The 19,288-nt window shown below is 39.1% G+C and overlaps 1 protein-coding gene across 2 annotated transcripts in view; it reads left to right on the forward strand.

Annotated features, from left to right (window-relative positions):
- KAT2B (lysine acetyltransferase 2B) overlaps positions 1–19,288 on the forward strand; it is a 43,404-nt gene that overhangs the window by 7,726 nt on the left and 16,390 nt on the right. For both annotated transcript variants that reach the window (XM_065628897.1, XM_065628898.1), the window contains exons 2-10: positions 776–902; positions 4,726–4,871; positions 5,391–5,480; positions 7,199–7,380; positions 9,715–9,906; positions 13,214–13,320; positions 15,064–15,189; positions 17,448–17,584; positions 18,983–19,191. In XM_065628897.1, coding sequence (XP_065484969.1) covers positions 776–902; positions 4,726–4,871; positions 5,391–5,480; positions 7,199–7,380; positions 9,715–9,906; positions 13,214–13,320; positions 15,064–15,189; positions 17,448–17,584; positions 18,983–19,191 — 1,316 coding nt within the window. The remainder of the gene's footprint in view (positions 1–775; positions 903–4,725; positions 4,872–5,390; positions 5,481–7,198; positions 7,381–9,714; positions 9,907–13,213; positions 13,321–15,063; positions 15,190–17,447; positions 17,585–18,982; positions 19,192–19,288) is intronic.

Genomic DNA, 19,288 nt, shown 5'->3' on the forward strand with positions numbered 1-19,288 from the left:
GAAACACGATTACCCAAGTCACAACCTCTCCCTTCATGGTCACCCCATTTAGCTGCAGACTCTGGGTGGTGTTTCACAGTCACTGAGTGGAAATAAACCTTGCAGGGTGAGCAGCAGGTTTCATTGGTAGGGTCAGCGTCTTCGGCATCCCTTGCTTTTGTGGCCAAGCCTTGCTGTAGCCAGCTTTCCCCAATACTGCAGTTATTGATTTGCCTATTTTGATATTTCATTAACCCTGCTTGGGTTGTCATGGGCTTGTTTTTAGTTGCATGATTCCTTGTTACCGGTGTAGCTGATAAGGTAGTGATAAACGCATTGCCTGTTAGATAACCTGTTTGTATTTAAATCATTAAAACTGTCTTGGTGGCAGGATCTGCACATGTTGATATACTAGTAAATGTTTGAATACTTCTTTAATATAGGAGCTAGGGCTTTCTGTAAAGGAATTAGCCAGAGTTTGTGTATTTTTCTGAGCATAGTTTGCTTACCAAAACCATGTTAATCTCTCTATATAGGGTACTATTCTATTTCTGATTATTTCCAAAAAATAAAGCCGAGTCGTGTGGTAGATTAAAAGCCAAAACCAAACAAAGCAACAATAACAAAACACCCCACAACAAATATCAAACCAAAAAGAAGATTTGAAATTAATAATGTCACTTTTTGTTGCTTTTGAAATAGCACAGTTTCAGCAAGCTCCTGGGTTTTGTTTGTTTGTTTGTTCGTTTGTTTTTTTAATGCCATTGATCAATACCCCCTTTCGCTTTGATTTCAGGCCGAGGAATCCTGTAAATGCAATGGCTGGAAGAACCCCAACCCGCCTCCCACGCCGCCGCGGGCAGAGCTGGGGCAGGCGGGCGTCAGCCTGGCCGAGCCGTGCCGCAGCTGCAGCCACGCGCTGGGTAAGGCTCCCCCGGCCCCCGACCCGCGTGCTCCCCCCAGATCTCTCTGCTCCTGCGGGACGGAAGTCGACATGCCGTGGCGAGACCTAGAAATGGGGGTTGTGATTGGACCTAAATGTCAATTGACTTAGTATACCCCAAAGCGGGTTTTGAAGGAAATGAACTAAGGTACAACTTGCGACAATTCGGGCATTTTAAACTGTTAAAATGCAGAAGCACTTTTAAGCTACCCATTACAATTTTAATACTTTGTGTAACATAAGCATTAACCTCACATTGTTTTATTTGTCAGATTCTTTAGTTACAATCATAGAATAGTTTGGATTGGAAGGGACCTTCAAAGCTTATCTAGTCCAACCCCCCTGCAATGAGCAGGGACATCTGCAACTAGATCAGGTTGCTCAGAGCCCCGTGCAGCCTGGCCTTGAATGTCTCCAGGGATGGGGCATCTACCGCCTCTCTGGGCAACCTGTGCCAGTGTTTCACCACCCTCATTGTAAAAATGACTCTCTCCTCTAGGCTGTGTTACATTTTTTTACCATAGAATAAAAAATAAAATATTCTTGAACAATGGTAAAACAGATACTCTTACCTATAAAAAGAGCCGTGCCTTTTTCCTGTCACAGAAAATAATACTGGCCTTGTACTCCTTAGCTTTGTCTAAGTTATTGTGCAGACCGCTTGTATATCTTGAAAGCAACTGCTCAAAATCCACTGTTAAATACTGTCGTGAGGCTTTGGGGTTTTTTTTCAGATTGATAATAAATAATGAATCATTACCGACATAGCCTGAAAAAAGAGTGGTGAATCACTGTGTTATTTTTTAGGAATTTGTGCTTATCCAAAATAAACGCTGATGACTCTTTCTGTATACATTAGCAAATATTGAATAAAAATTTAGCTAAAATAAAATTCAGAACTAACTGAAAAGAAGCAGTTGCTATCTAAGTTTTGTTGATGTCCAAAACTTAGGACAGTGAAATAAGAAAAAAGAAATCTAAAACCTTCACAATGCATCATTTATGTTTTACTTTTGAAAACAATGTTGTACTTTGTGTGGAAAACTTTTATTTAAATTGGGATTTATTTCTATTTCTCCTCTGTTTTATTTTTATGCTCTCATCACATTTAATCTATTTGTGGGCTTTTCAGCACATTTCTTTCCTGATATCACAAATCTCTGGGTTTGCTTGCAAGAGAAGACTAATAAATGCACAGTATCACAGAAAGTTTGGTTGCTTTAGCCAAGTTAGTTTCAACCTTTCATCATGCAGCTTCCCTGTGCTGCTTTTGGTTTTGCAATTAGGGTAGCTTGTGTTACCCGTCCCTTTCATTCCTGGCCTTTGAAGAAAGAGGTTTTTTTAATCTTATGAGATGTCATGTCTGTCATTTCCCTGTTCTTCAGCAAAATTTGTGGATGGCTATGTATTTTGTAGAAAAACTCAGCTCTTCTAAAGGCTGAGACTATTTTTGGTCTGTTAAAAAATCTTACATTGCTCATTAGCTAGGGAACTAGGGAAAATCAGTACTGTAAAACCAGTACCAATGAAATTGTAGCTTATGGGACAATATTTTTATTTATTGCTGTTTTTAAGGAAGGTAAAGTTTCTTATTCTGCCATCTGCAGCTAATGAGGATGATGTTTCATTTGAAATAACTAAAATAAGCTGCTGTCTGCTTCCTTATACTACTGGCATAAATGTGTCTTTCAGTGGTGTTTTCCAAGATAATATTCTTACTCATCTGCTCTAAATCATTGTGTTCCTGCTGAATGCCTTTAAAAACAGACTGACCACAGTGTGTGCAGGCTTCAGATTATCATCTATGCTGTATTTTCTCTTCCTCAGAGAGCTGTTGAAATAGCAGTGTGGAAATTCCATTACTGGTTTAATCCATACCTGATGTAAAATGTAGGATGTTCAGGTTTTTTGCCCCTTTTTTTTTTATTTATGATTTTCTTCTAAAGGCAATCCTAGACATTAGTCTTGCTTGAGCCATCTGTTTTTGAGGGTATGTTTTGATCTTCAAGCCATTTTACTAATGAATTCCCACAACAATTTAGGAGTGGGCTGTGAACACCTGAAGAAAGATCATTTGTTGGGTTGATGTAGAAACATAGGTGACTACAGTAAATAGTAACTGGTAGCAAATACATGCTGATGATCCATTTATGTTACTTTTAGAGTCACAGTATGGGTAATAATTCTCTAGTTTAATAAAATGTTTAAGTGTGGCCACTAAGTAGTCAAGGTAACTTTCAGTATTGTTGGGAAAAGTGCATGGAAATGGCTTCTTATGCTGGTGTTTTATTCATTTGTTAGTTGAGTGCAAGGTTTTCTTTTGTATATTATCAATTCCTAATGTAGTGCTTGTCTAGGAGGGAATTTATTACTGTTACAAGATCAGAACAGACAGCTGGGAATATTAAAACTTCACATCTGACTCAAGGACAGAAATGGAATCGTTTTATTCTGCCCAGAATGCTGAATATTTCTCCTTCAAGAAAGCCCATGATGGCTGTCCCCCTTTCAGTTCTGATAATATGCTCAGAACTTAAAGCATTATATTTTAAATGTTCATTTAAGTGGAAATGATTGTTGGCATCTTTTGAACGTTCTCAGCCATGGTGTCCCTTTTGCTTGAAGCTGCACCAATTTATTGAATTTAAACGTTTTGTCAGCTGTCATACCAAACTTTACAAAACAAACTATTTTTGCTGGGTGGCCAATAAATATGATAGTTTTCAAGTCAAGTGTTATTTCTCCCCAGTTCCTCTCCCCTGAAAGAATCAGATTTATGCTGAAAATTTCTTACCAGTCCTAATCACATTGGCATATCTAAGGTAATATAAGGCTTATCTAAGAAGTAAATATCGATAACAATTATTAAAATGTGTAAAAACTAATATGCCAAACCTTTTAAATATTTTTCTTTTTCTTGTAGAGGATATTTTTTTTGTCCTTTCAGAGCAAAGGATATACATACCACTTGTCTGGAGTAAGCAAAGATTGTTGCTTTTTGTAATGAAAGCATCTTCTTCTGGGAATTGACTTTTTGTTTTAAATTGCCTTCTCTTTTCCTGGAGCCAGTTGTTCAAACCAGCTTGAAATGAATGTCCCTCTTCATGCGTACAAACCTCAAGCATTTGAAAATTACAAATGTGGAACTCTGTTTACCTTTGGAGATGATAAAAGGGAGTTTGTCACTTGGAAACTGTGATATGTTGAAAGTTGCTGTTTTGTAAACTTCTGAACAAATGACCATATGCAATCTCTAAAGGTTTGTTAATGTAGTGTACACAAAGCATAGTCTGACCTTACAAGATATGAAAGTAGGAGACTTAGCCAATAATGTCCAGTTTAAAACAAAAAGCCTATTTACGGAAGTGATTTTTTGTTAGTCTTCACAGAATAAGGTGCTACTTGCATCAACACTTGGATTACCTAATTTATGGGAATTATGGATTTATTTTTAGTCAAGAAACCTTGTCTCAAAAGCTTAACTCCTGGACAAAAATGTATGTATTAATTATGTACTGTAGCATATTAATACAGACAGAAATTGTGTGGTCTGTTTTAAGTAACAGACACCGTGATTCCAACCAGCAGTCGTTCCTCTGCTGTGAGAATTACCACCACTGGACTATCTTTACTAATTGCTCCAATGTGACACATATTTCAGTTACATCATGTCCTGTTTAAATAGGTTATTACAGGATCAGTGCCTTTACTATTAAGGCTTAGTTTGAGATGTCTTGGGGAATACTTGTGCTATTGGTTCTCTCAATAGGCTTTTTACAGGTTTGGATTTTTATTTTGTTTAGCTGCTCATGTTTCTCACCTGGAGAATGTGTCTGAAGAAGAAATGAATAGGCTCCTGGGGATTGTATTGGATGTGGAGTATCTCTTCACCTGTGTCCACAAAGAAGAAGATGCAGACACCAAGCAAGTTTATTTCTACCTATTCAAAGTAAGCTGAACTTGTGTAGTATCTTAGGTTTTTCACTTTCTCACACAGAAGGCAGTTTCACTGCCTCTCATGCATGTGTGACCTCATCTGGTGAGAGGTGTGGGGTTTTTTTCTAGTGTGATGCTCTGGTGTGGGCTAGACATTGTGGTACCTACGGTGTACCGTACCTTATTCCAAAAGACATCCGGATGGTTCAGGAGCTGACTCTGAGTCCCATTCATAAACTGTGCATGCAACCACCTGCAAGCCTTACCCTCTTCACTGACACATGGGGAAAAGTCAATTGATGTAGATGCTGACTGACCTGCCTACATTTGCTCAGAGAGGCCTCTTGTAGACATTTCAAAGAAGATATGAAGCAATTCTCAGTAAAGTAGCTATAAATGTAGATGACTAAGCAAGCAGATATGTAGCCAGGACATTTTCAACACTGCTTGCAGTGTGTTGTGCACTTGTGACTTCCATTGACCCTGGGTATGCAAATATGCTAATTTAAAAAAATGCGTATATTTTTAACAGCTTTTGAGGAAGTGCATTTTACAGATGGGAAAACCTGTAGTAGAAGGATCTTTGGAAAGTCCCCCATTTGAGAAACCTAGCATTGAACAGGTAAACAAGCAATGTGTGGGTTTGGATGGTATGTTTTGTTTGTTTGTTTTTGTGTGGTTCTTTCTGTTTGTTTGTTTTTATTATTTTATTTTATTTGGTGTTGTGTGGTTTGGGTTTTTTGTTTGTTTTGTTTCGTTTTGTTTTGTTTCCGTAGGACAAAGTAGGAGACTGTACAAGTCTTCTGCTTCTTCTTTAGTGTTGGTACAATAGTTACATTATTCGACTTCTCTCATCATTTGTCTTGTGCTTTAATGAAGTGGAGTTTTTTGTGGTTTTAGAAAATGAACTTAAAATACTACTTTTATGTGTGGCAGTTCTAATCTTTCTTTGTTTCAAGTGATGAAAAATGCTGTTGAAGCTTTGAAATCCAATATTAAAATTACACTTGCCTTCGGTGAATGAATGAAAATGTTACAATCCAATTCAGTGACATCATAGCCTTCTCTTTCAAAGGGCACAAAACAGAAAACAAAGCCAAAACCAAAGAATAGCTGAGGCTTTTGTAACTCTCAGTGGATAAAGAACATACGGCAAATTCAGGTTTTGGTTTAGCAATGTCCTGAGAATGCACTTTTGGCACACAAGTGGGCCCATTAGCTCCAGCAAGGCTATGCAGAGGTTCACATACCTCACTGAAAGAGGAGCTCAGTGTTTTCCCATCAGTGTATGAATGGATGCTCTATTGCTAACCAGGATTATTTAAATGTGAAGACTATTATATGTAATAATTATTTTCCTGCAACTGTCATTTCTTATGATGTAGGAAAATCAAAACACTTTATTGCTGAATTTCTGGGAAGTCTGCACCTTAAGTTCTTCTTTAGTTTGAGTATAAACAAAGATTAAGTGTATGTAATCCCCACGCATTCGTAGACTTTAAAATATACTACTAAAAAGGTTATGTGCAATATAATTTTTGGTAACATTCTTCATACTGTTTAATTTGCTTGACAAATTGAAGCATAGAGATGTAAGGCTAATTCTTTTTGCAGTTTACTTTGAAATAATTTTCCCTTAAAACAGACAAATATTTTCAACTGTTTTTAGCATTTCAGCAGCTCAGTCACACAAGATTACTTGCTAAGCAGCACTATTACTGATTTATAATGTATATGTATTGAAGCACTTTCAGGCACACATTTTAACTATTCAGTAGTTTTTTTAAAAGTTGACAGTATACAAAGTGCAATGAAGTGACCTACTTGTGAAATACTGGCACTTATTGAAGAAATAATGTGATGTGTAGACACAGACTTAACTAGAAGTCCACAAGCCCTTGTCTACGATTGAAAAAGGGCTGGAGGGTTTTTCTGGTGATACTTGATTACAGAGGAAATAAATCATGCAGCATGGTTATCAGCAAAATTGTGCATATGTGAGCATATAGAGGAAAACCCCCTGTATCTTTCTCTATTTGCTGACAAAATTTTTTACTTTGAAAAGCAAGGAAAAATAAAGATTTTTCCTTCTCTCCCTTTAAGTCAGCTGCTGGAGGTGGATAGAATAAAAACGCCTGGGTGAACCTGCTGCTGTGTACAGGGCAACCAGCTTGTGGCAGCACACGCGGAGCTGAGCGAGGAGTTCATGGTCTCCAGTATTTGTTTTCTTTCCCATGTAATGCAAGTTCAGGGTTAATAAACATAAAGTGAGGAATGTTCGAGGACACTCCTGCAAAAATTATGGCTAAATAATGAAACATAGTTTTCTTCTGTTTTAAGGGTGTGAATAATTTTGTGCAGTACAAATTTAGCCACTTACCCTCAAAGGAAAGGCAAACCATAGTGGAACTGGCCAAAATGTTTCTGAACCGCATCAACTACTGGCACCTGGAGACACCTTCTCAGCGAAGACTAAGATCACCCAATGATGATATTGCAGGGTATAAAGTGAATTATACCAGGTAATGCTGATTTTGCTTGTTATGTGTCTTGTTTACAAATATGGCATGTACATACTTATAGTTGCACCTTGTGAATTTTTGCAGTCATGTAGCTGATATGAAAACCTGAGGATTTTAGTGAGACTATATCAGAGTTTCACATGCATCCTTATGTTTTGAGAGGTGTGTTTTATCAGCCAAGAACAGGGAGCAGAGGTCGCCAACATCTGTTTCTAACAACACTTTTACACGTCTTGTGTTTGCAAAGTTGCTCTCAGTCTTCTTACAATACGAGCCTCATGTAAGATCCTTATTTCACGTACTAAAAAATCAGGCAATTTGTTATTCAGCTTAAAAGAAAAAAAGAAGAATGAAGATAACATTAAGCATTGTAAAGCACCACAGTTTGAAACCAAATCATGGAAGATGTGAAAAATTAAAATAATTTTGTAAGTGCTTGAATGCTAAATGATTAATAGATTTTATTAGGTTCTTCAAAATGCTAGTTCTTGTTATGACCTTGTAATACATTGTCAGAATTCAAAGGAATGACTTAGTCACTGGGGGAAGAAGAGCTAGGATAAAAAAGCTGGGTCTCTCTTAATTTTGCTTTTCTCATGACAATAGTGCAACGCCTTTTTCAGTTAGTGCAGCGACAGCAGTTGAGGTTCCTGCCGGTGCAGGCAACAGTTAATGTGCCGCCCGAGCGCAGGCAGCAGTTACCCAACGTCCCTGTCAGCGCACCCGTTCCCAGGAACGGCCAGGGACACTGGCTGAGGATGAGCACCGCTTTCTGCCTGCTCTTCAGGTGGCCTTTCCTCTGACAAACCTCAGTTCCGTGAAAGAGAACAGCAAACCCTGGCGTGAGTTGAGACTGTGGGTGGTGATACAGCAGATTGCGCTCTGTCTGTGTCCGACCGGGATGCCCTCAGATGACCTGTCACCTCAAATAACTACCTGGCATAAAGGGCAGTTGCTCATAATCCATGGGGCTCCTAAGACCATATTTGGTGGGTCTTTGACCTCCATTTGTTTGTGATGCAGATGTCAGATAGGCAGGGTTGGTTGGAGTCAACTTCTATTAGGAATCAATAGCTAGCGTTGGCTCTGCTTGGTGACTTTTGTTGTTAATAATTTTGTCACTTGTGGTTTCTCAAACCTTCCTGCTCACAGTCACTAAGCTTCCTTCCAACCCAAAGTGCCACCTCTTTCCACCTGATCTAACCTGTCATTGTGAGCTTCTCCCCTCTGCGGTGTTCAAGGTGCTGCTCAGGGTGCTGAGGAAGCCCCTGTGCATCATGGGTGCACCTCATGAGTTCTTGCAGTCACCAGCTTCACTGGAAAACCTGACGATTTCAGTGAAACTATATCAGTTTTACACTCATCCTTGTGTTCTGAGAGGTGTGCTTTATCAGCCAAGAACAGTGAGTAGAGGTCTGCGAACAACTGCATCTCATGACTCTTTTGCAACTCTTGTGTTTGCAAAGATTAAGACACGAGAGTTTAGGAGAGTGTTTTAAGATAGACTGTACTTTGAGTCTGGATGAAAAAAGCTGTACAGGATCCAGCACAGTCTGTTTGCATCCAGTTCTTAACATTTAATTATTGGAGCTTTTGTAATGGCTGTGGTCTGATTCAGCTAGAGTTACAGATACCAGTGACTGTTCACTTACATACACATACTGAAGACCTTTTTATAAAATTAACAGATATCATGACCTACATAGTGTACTCCTGATTTACTTCTTCAGTAGCATAATCCCTTTTCCAAGAAGAGTAACACGACATGCTGTGTTTTCATATGTACTTCTCAATGCAAAACTCATTATGGAGGGAGTAACTGGTAAATGAAAGTGTGTCAAGTCAGGGTGTAATGGGAAGAAAGCAGCTGGTGGGAGATCAGAGTGGGAGTCCAGTTGGATTAGGATGGAGCTAGTTGAAAGTGTCATCCCTTTTGTGTCTGTGTGTGGAAATGTAAAAGTTTAAAGAGGGGAAAATAATGGTCTTTGGAGTTGCAGGCAAGAGACGTGGGAGGCTGAATGAATGAGCTGTGGAGAGAATCCCTGACGTCAACATAAATTTTATGTGATGTATAATTATTGTCTGGAATGAGCACTTTGTGGAAACTGGACTGCAGAGAGAAAGAATATATGGGGACTTAAAAGTACTTGGCTGTCATTTCTTTAAAAAACTGGGCAATATAAATGCTGCTTAACTCTGTCCAGACTTGATGTGGAACTGATTTATATGGTCATAGAGCTCTCAGCTGTGTTATAAGTGATGTGAGTAGTGGTTTTGGTGCATTAATTCCTATGTTAGATGGTGAAAATTATCTGGCTTTTTTCCCCTTTACAGGTGGCTTTGTTATTGCAATGTCCCTCAGTTCTGTGACAGTCTACCTCGGTATGAAACCACCCAGGTTTTTGGTAGGACATTGCTTCGCTCTGTTTTTACTGTAATGAGACGGCAACTGCTGGAGCAGGCCAGGCAAGAAAAAGACAAGCTTCCTCAAGAGAAACGAACACTAATCCTCACCCATTTTCCAAAGTAAGAGATCATGATGTACCTGCATTGAAGACCAGTAGTATGCAAATGTGGCATGGAAATGGAAAAATTACCTGCAGCTTAAAATAATTTCTCCATTTATTCAGTAACAAGTACATACTGCCACTTTCTTTTCTGCCATAGCTTGAACTAGCATGTTTTACATACACAACTGCTTGTTTTCCTTTGTGCTAGGGCTTTACTTTATAAAAAGGATTATTCATCTTGCTGGGGGATTGTGCTTATTGCCTATTAGCAGGTATTGCTGGTCACTTGCATTTTGTGTAGTCTTTGGTAGCAACATAGGTCCAGATCTCCAAGACCATATGCTTGCTTCTGCTTTTGTGATGTAGCACTGAAAAAGGGAGTGTTGTACTGGAGTTTGTATACACCTAAGAATTTCTATTTAATTCAACATTGTAATAGGGAACGAAGTAGTCACCTCACCCCGAAAGAGATGTGTTAATTTGATAAAGAGGAATATAAAGCTGCATCAGTGAATCCTAAACCCACGAATTTCATATTGACTTCCTCTTCCAGTATTGGAATATTGACGATGATCTCTCACAATTAAACAACAATAATTACATATTGCTGTATGAGGGAGAATGACTTGTCTTGAAACATGCTCAACTTTGACAGTCCTTAATTTCAAACATTTTGCTGGTGGTTAAGGGTGATGGTAGTGACAGGATCATTCATTGTATGCTTCCCTGTTAAAACAGTGTATCACATCAAAAATATCATTGTTTTGTGAGGGTGGCTTGGCTCTCTAGCCCGTATTTTAAAAGTCCATCCCTCCTAACAACAAAGGAACTGAACCTACAGGGGAGCTGGTGGCACTGATGCTATGCAAGCTACTGTCTGGGGCTGGAGCTGGGTTAGTGCTTAGGGGAGTGAAGAACAACAGGAGCTTTCCAAAGCTGGGTAGAGCCAGGATTTGTTGCTTCTACTGTTATTAATAGTGCCTTTTACCACTTTGAAAAATGTAAACTGTCTCTGGGGTAGACTGTTATGGATACAGGAATGTTTGTGTACATCTGGGAATAGGATCATGATCTGGCCCTGATACAGGTATAAAAAAGGATTTAGCACTGGTACAAGGAGCAGATTTGCAGAAGAAGGAGGTGTGCACCCGCCCCTATGTTTCCACTGCCTTTTACAGCCTAGATAAGTAATTTGAGAAGCATTATTATTCACTGCAGTTCCTTTTAATATTCTGCTGGGAAAAAAAAAAAAAAGACAAGCACTGTTTGCTGATGATCTGTGGGAAGTATGAATAACGTTTTAAATCTTTTATGGGCTGTACTTGTCTGAAGCATTTGTCTCTCTGCTGACGTGATGCAGAGTGAACCCTGCGGAGGAGCTGCAGCTCAGAGCCGGTGCCTGGATTCGGTGCAGAGCTCCCAGCTGCACCTTCCTGGATAAAGGGAGCACCCACGCATGTCCTGTCCCACTCAGTGGGGTGAGGACAGAGTTAGCTTTTAAATACTCCGTGCGGTAACCGGGAGTAACGACAATTACTCAAGAGGTTAAATTAAAGCACTAGTTTGCTAAAAACTCAGTGGAATTACACCGAATAGTGGCTTGGCAGAGGTTTGTAACTATATCATAAAACTCGACAAGACTTCAACAACAAATCTCACAACTGTATTACCCTTATGGGTCCAGAATAAAGTTAGAAAGAGAGTGAGAAAAGAGAGATAGATTAAGATACCAGAAGAAAGGTAAGATTTAAGCACTCCAAGGGTCTGTCAATCCAGCGATGATCTCTGTAGCTCTCTTGGGGGTGGGTGCGATGAAACTTCATTACTAGTGTCCCAAGTGAGAATTCTTTTATACTTCAGTTCATTTGCATGCAGGATAGGAGAGGGTGGCTCACCTCCTCCCTTTGCTTGCCCCTCATGCTAGTTAAGGAGATTGTTCCAGAAATGGGTCCAGAAGTGCCCAGAATTGAGTCGATTGGTCCTTGAGGGATAGCTGGTGATTTGTTATTTCCCCTAGCTGGTCAGTGATCACTGAATGACCCTGCCTTTGTTCAAGCAAAATTAATGAGGGCTCAAGGAAGAGATACAGTTAATGATGTCTTCGTTTTGCAAAGAATTGGGAGGCCTCAAGGAAGACTTAAGTCCTGTCTCCACAGCACTTATCTATTTCTCGCTGCCAGAAGTTACAAAAACCAGCTGTTTAAGGCATAATGAGGTGCATACCATGTCCATCACAACAGGTTACACCTGTGCGCACCTAGGAAAGAGTCACTGAGAGGTCTGAAGGCAGAGTCCCTGGTAACCTTTGCTAAGGTTTAATTCATGCTTCTGCTCCCCCACAGATGGTCAAATAGCTGTTGCAAATGTTTTAGCTGCTATCGGCTGTATAGATGGCAGGAAACTCTGCACGTTGCTGTGCTTAGGTGTAAATGTCCTATATATAAAATACCAGAGTAGGACTTGATCCTGAAAATCCTTATCCTGGTCAAGAAAGTCTGACTCAACAGTCCTGTGGTTTCAGCTGGTCAGTTTCTATACATACAGATGACTCTAGAGAGTAAAAATGTGCCGTGTCAACTTCTGTTCTGAAAACTCCCTTTGTGCAATGTAAGATAAGCAGCTATCTTGCTTCTGAGAGAGAACTGATATATTGGCGCTGTGGAGGCAGGTGTGCTGGATAGGCTGATCTGTGGAATTTCTTTCACATATAATAATACTAAGGTTTAAAATCACACTTTCTATAAGTGTACCCAAGTAAGATTAAAAATACTGGTATGCAAGCACAAACGTGCAATTAAATTTTACAGTAGCACACTTAAAGAAATGAAAGTATCTTCCTAAGACCATTGTTAATAACTAACACTGGGATTTTATAAATCTGTAAGAGGCAGAAAGCAAGTGCATCTGCAAAATACCGGTTTATCAAAATAGACATATTTTGTCATCATTATATAACAGAAGTACCTTAGCATCTGTCAACTCATAGCTTTCCTATTAGTACACAATTTCATTCTGTAAAAGTGGTTCGTAACTCTTTCTTCCTGCATTTATTAGTACAAATTAGATAAATATTGCTTATAATCAAAGATAGATTTTCATAGTTGTAAGCACTCTGCTGAATTCAAATACTTAATGTCTGCTCTGGCTTGTGATTTCGTGTGTGTGTTTTGGTTTTTTTTTTAAGGATTGGTCAACAATTTTCTTACTGATTCATTAAATATTTTTAAATCTAAAAAAAAAAAAGGTTGCAAATGCTTATTCCAAAAAAGAACCTGCTTTGAATGATCCTATTAAGTTGAAATATTAACTGGTTTTGTGCCTAGGTTTCTGTCGATGCTGGAAGAAGAAGTGTACAGCCAAAATTCTCCTATTTGGGATCAGGATTTCATGGTGTCTAGTTCCCAAACTGGCCAGCTGGGAATCCAGACAGGTAATTTGCATTTAGTGATGGGCTGGGGAGCACCTGAATATAAAGATAAACCTGTACAAGTGATGAATTCTAAGGAACGAGATTTAAGTATGCAGCTTTATAAACAGCAGGGTCTACTGAAATCAGTCTGCATTGAGTAAGCACAGGTGTCTGACTCGCTGGTGCTTCCTCACATAAAGATCCCGTTTTGATGATGAAATACAGCAAATTGAAGGTGCCAGTGGAGCAGGCTGCGTGCTGAGGCAAATCACCTGAGTATTCAAGCAGCACGAGTGCACTCAATGTGCACAAGTGAGAATGGTCAGTGGGTAAATGGCCATGGTGGGTCACCTGCCAGACCATAGTCCTCTCCCATGAGGACCCTCACCGGTTGTCCAGCTCCATGGCAGCAGGGACTTAGCAGTAGGAAAGTAGTGACCTTCCGCATTGGATATTCCATTTTGCACATACGCTTTTGATTTTCTTGTTTTTCTATAGTTTTTCCTTGCTTTGTTTCTTACTCATGTGCCCCATCGGCTATTCTGTAGCTTTATTCACTTTTCCTCAGTTAGGATACTGAGGTATAAATCATCCCTAAAATTTCAGGGAGGCACTGATGATGTGGGGGGTTTTTTATTATTTTCCCCTTCTCCTCTTCCATTCTGCTTAAAAGTATTTAAAATCCACTTATGCAGCTCAGGAGTTGACTTCAGTTTTCAGTGTTTTAGGAAGCAAAGACTGGAGGCATTTAATTCAATATTTTGTAACAATTCAGTATTTTGAATCAATTGTTGGTTATCAGTTGACAAAACCATCATGTTAGCACTTTATCTGATGATGGATTTCGAAGTGTAGCTGGGAGATTCCACTGTGACAGATACAGGCTTTTTTGTGAGAAATTCCTGGTCTGCACTGTGAACTGGTGAATTATACCCTAGGTACAAGTTCATTGCAACTCTTAAATCATGTTGCTCTTAGAGTTCATTCTGTCATGTACATTTCTGCAGTGTTTCATTTTTATGCATACCTTTTAAACACTGGATTCTTAGCGTGAATATGGAACAAAAGAGCTGTTGCTGGTGATGACACCAGGATAGAGGCATGCAAAGAGAAAGACTGCAGGTGTCCAGACTATGAGCTGTCACCTGGACATCCCACTTGCCTGCCAAAAATCCTGACACAAATGAAAACTGAATGATTTGGGATTTTTTTTTTTTAATATATTAGAGAGAGAGATTTTAGTCTATGGCCTTTTAAAATAATAGTTTCATCCCCTTAACTGGTGCAACAGCTTCTCCCTTTATTGAAGTTGATTTGTTCAACCCGTCTTTGAACATGATGAAAATGGACAGCTGAAGCTGAATGATGAGATTTTGCTTTTCAATAGATTCCTACAAATAGCATTTTCATGAAGCTGAATGCCAATGGGCTTGGCAGGTGTATGAAGGAAGTTTGTTTTCTTAGCTTGTGCTCAGCACTGCAGAATAATGAAGCCTGGTATGTTCAGTGAAGTAAAGCTGACTCTGTCATGCAGCAGTAATACAGTCCCTTGTTAGGTAGAAGTTTGGAAAAATATGTTGAGATAAAGTTCTCATGTCTCTTCTGGTGAACTGATGACATTGCTCTGTTGCACAACATCAGCTGTTACTTGGCATGTGGTAGGTGTGAAGTTGTGTCCCTTGTTGTGACAGTCCTTCAGTCAGCGCTGTAATAATGGGTTCCATGTCCTGATTTTTTTGGTGTTTGCCTTTTATGCCGTTGCAGTTATCAGTACTCCTCCTGTTGCAAGATCTGTTTCATACAGTGCAAGTCCTTCGTCTCTGGAGCAGCCCAACAGTGGGAATATGAGTCCTGCTTGCAAAGTTTCTTCTGCCCTTGACCCAAACCTAGGTAACCAAGAGGGAGACTTGCTTTTGGGTTTCTGTCAATGTTATCAGCAGTTGCCGTATATGGTGACCATTGCCTTCACTCTGCAATAGCAACCTTGAGGTGTTTTTGCTAAAAGACATACGCACACATATTTTTTCTCCACTATGGTAATGTTTAACTAGCAGAAATGGCAACTGTATTTGAAAAAAAATAGTTTGTTTAAATTCATTTAAAATGGGCAATGGTCTGCTGGTGTCAGAGGTTGTTGAAAAACACTTTACTTAAAGTACGTGTATCGTGAAGCATGACGAAAGGTTTAATTTAAATAAAGACAGAGTTAGAAGAGGACATTGCATTTTTTTTTTTAAATCTTTCAAGGTACTGAAATTTCACACTGTTGAGGAATAAAGAAAAGCAGAAACACACCAGCCAGGTTAAATTTAAAACCTGAGTGAGGTCAGGTTAAAAAGCAAAGTTTTGAGGGAAAAAAGTTGTTGAATGCATAAATTCTCCTAATAAATCCTTTTTCAAACACCTCAGGATTAATGAGCCTGGCAAGAGAGTTTGTAGGTCAGAGAGATGATCACAAGCTCATGTAAAGTAATTCCTCAAGGAAGCAGAAAAATCTAAATGAATTCTTAGCCTCGGTGTTCGCTACAGAGGGACTTAAGGTGGCTCCTAAACTGCAACTTTCTTTGAGGGACAAGTTGGGAAATTATCTTAAAAATGGGAATGAGTAGATTTTTTTTTTATTACAAATCAGCAGAATGAGGAGTAAGTAGTCACTAGAAGAGTTTAGTTTTTGGTTTTTTTATTGAGAGTGTGGAAAGAAATACGGAATTGACAAAACTAATTATTAAGTTGTGCAGCTGAGCTGTCCTTGGAATTGCCCTCAGCACTACAGAGCTGAAACACACAGATGCAAAACTAGTTTTCAAAGAGGTCCTAAGAGAATTTGGGAAACTGTCAATTTTAAGTCTCCTATTTCAGACAGTTAGAAGAAACAATAATATACTGATTAAGAATGCAGTGGATAAATGTGTGGGTAATGTGATGTGTGGAAATTCAGTGTGCGTTTTCTAGAACTCACGAATTGTATGTATCTGTGAAGGAAGTGATTAGCATTTGGAAAGAGTTTTGTATACCTGGATTTCCAGAAAACTTTTGACAAATTGCTTCAAAAATTCTGTTTTAAACCAAGAAATTAATCCTTTGGGAAATAATAAGAAGGCCCATTCATATATGAATAACTGTTTAAAAAGTAAGAAATAAACAATAGGAATAAACAGTTTTCACAGTGAAGGGAGGTTAACAATAAAATTCTGTTGTTAAGAAAAAAGTTGTCCTGCTTGAAAGTCGGAAAAGGGCAGCGAACAGTTTGATCTTCATATATTTAGAGCGCTATAGCTGTGGAAAAACAATCTATACAATATATGTAAAATAGTGGGCACAATGGGCCCTAAACTTCAGAAAGAAGATCTTAAAATTATGTGGAACCAACTTATATCGCTGCTAAGTGCTGATCACGAAGGCAAAATTCAGCATCCTGCCTCTGACAATGACCAGTACCAGATCTTTAAGGAAAGAATAGAGGAAGAAGGTAACCATGGAGTGATATTCCTGTTTGTATGCTTTCCTAGTATTTGGCAGTTTGCTGCTTGGGTAAATTCTGAGCTAGCAGCTGGCTCTATCAGGATTATTGTACCCACTAGCCTTTGTTGGACTTTTCTTTCATGAATTTGTTGCTTTTGCTACATTACATGTTGGTCTGCCCTTAGTAGGGCAGTTAATAATTAACATGGTATATTTTGATTTGGAAATTTCATGTGGATTTTCTAAGTCAAATATGTGTGATGTGTCAGACTGTATGTGCTGCTTGGTTTAGAAAAAAGGTGGAAGTGATCTATAATGGATACTTAATTCCAGTGAATCCCAAAATGGGGTTTCATGTTATCCAAAAGTAGGTACTATAATTTATGTATTTACCACTGACCTTCGCAGACAGCAGCACAGAGGTTCACTGCAGAGGATGTGGAAGCAAAAAGAAAAGGAAGTAATTTCATTATGAATTTACAGAGATATAGGAGAAGGAGACGTATAGTCATCCTGCTTCATGCTAAGATCCCAGTGCAAAGACAAAATTGCAGCAGTGATAAGTGTTGTTTCTCTCTTTCTGCAGGGATTTAAAAAAAGCCCCATACTTGGCATACAAATTAAAGAATATAACAGAAGTGCTAGACTTCACAGCTAGTCTGACTTGTCCTGGTTTTGTTTTACAGGGGAAAAGAGAAAAAATAATGAACCCTATTCTCTGGAGGATTCAAAAAAACCAAGGGTTGTAGGAGATATTCCTATTGAGTTAATCAATGAAGTAATGTCAACAATTACAGATCCTGCAGCAATGCTTGGGCCAGAGGTGAGAAATATATAGACCTGATCTGTTTGCAAATGCCTTGTTTTCAAGAAATGTTTCATGTGGATAGAGTATGATAAGCTAAGAGTCCACAAAACTTAACCATGCTGTCAGTAAGAAAAATAGAGACTTTCAAAGAGTATGATTAGGTGAGCAAAAATTATTGATGAAATACATCGTTAACATGAAGAATGGTTGTACATTTTTTAATGCATTGTGTACTGTTTGCAAAGATACTTGGCAATAGTGACAGTAAAAATGTAGATCCCAGGTTATTTTGCAAGGTACTTTTGTTACAGAGCAGTTCCAGAGTACGATATTTATTATTAATCACAGATGTAGCTCATAAGACACGGTAAATGGTGTTCAGATATTGCAGCAGAACAAAAGGTCCAAAGTTAAAACCTCTGTCTAATGCAGAAGGGCTGATATAAAGAGTTATTTGCTCTGTCTTCCACAGTTGCTCTTTTTTTCTGCTGGAAGAGAAAAACAAACAGAATTGCAGAATTGTGCCATGTACAGAATTGCACTTTTTTTTTTTTTTTTTTGGCTGGCTTTTCCTCCTTCTGTTCCCTTCGCCAGGCTATGTTTTGCCAGCAGCTCTTGTTTGCCAAGATTTAGCTAGAGACTGCTGAAGATTTGGAACCACCTACGTTTCTTACTCAAGCTATATACTGTGACTGATGGCTCTGCATATTACAAATGCTGTGCCAGTCTGGCTGTTGGGGCTGGCAGTGACTAGAAACCCAGCAGCCAAACTTTGCTCTAAAAAGTAAACAGTATGTGCATGCAGAGATGTTTTGGCATTGTGAAACAATTGTTAAAAGAAAAGTTAAATAAATTGTCTGCATTAATTTCATCTCCATTCAAATATAGGGGTGCAATTGCTAGATATGTAACAGGAAAATCAATAGGAATTAAAATGTTCTTTTTAGGCTCTTACAATAGTGGCATAGATAGTAGAAAGCATTACTAAGATGAAAAAATAAGACTTTGCCTGCACTGCCATTAAAATACGTGATTCGCAATATGTGTAGGCAAATGCACTACTTTTGTCCAAGCTGACTAGACTAAAGAAAATGTGAAGACTTGGTGGCATAGGTTTCAACTGGATGAGTGCTGTCCCCCAAGAGATTTTGGAACTTGTTGAGTCATAACCGTCACTGTTGTTACCTAGCCTTTACTGAAAGAAGTTTGAATAAGCCTTTGTACACCATAGTGTAGACTTACATCCAGCTTATTTGTTTGTGTCACTTCTGCTAAAAAATGGTAACAGTTGGCGGCTCTATTTTTGTAAAAAGCCTGGAGAAAAGAGGGGTGTTTGTTTGTTCCTTAAGGCCGTTCTGTCAGAGGATGTGAAATCTCCAAAATGTGATTTTGTTCCTCTTTTGTACGGCTCAGACCAACTTCCTCTCCGCACACTCGGCCCGGGACGAGGCGGCGAGGCTGGAGGAGCGCAGGGGGGTGATCGAATTCCACGTGGTGGGCAACTCCCTGAACCAGAAGCCCAACAAGAAGATCATGATGTGGCTGGTTGGTTTGCAGAACGTCTTCTCCCATCAGCTGCCTCGAATGCCAAAGGAGTACATCACACGCTTGGTCTTTGATCCGTGAGTACCGCTGATTTGCAGGCAGTGGTGCAGGAAGGAGCCAGACAAGGTTGCATGGAGGGCAGCTCTGCCTGTGCTACCCTTTTCCCATCTTTTA

This window comes from Caloenas nicobarica, chromosome 2 (assembly GCF_036013445.1).
Source record: "Caloenas nicobarica isolate bCalNic1 chromosome 2, bCalNic1.hap1, whole genome shotgun sequence".
NCBI lineage: Eukaryota > Metazoa > Chordata > Aves > Columbiformes > Columbidae > Caloenas > Caloenas nicobarica.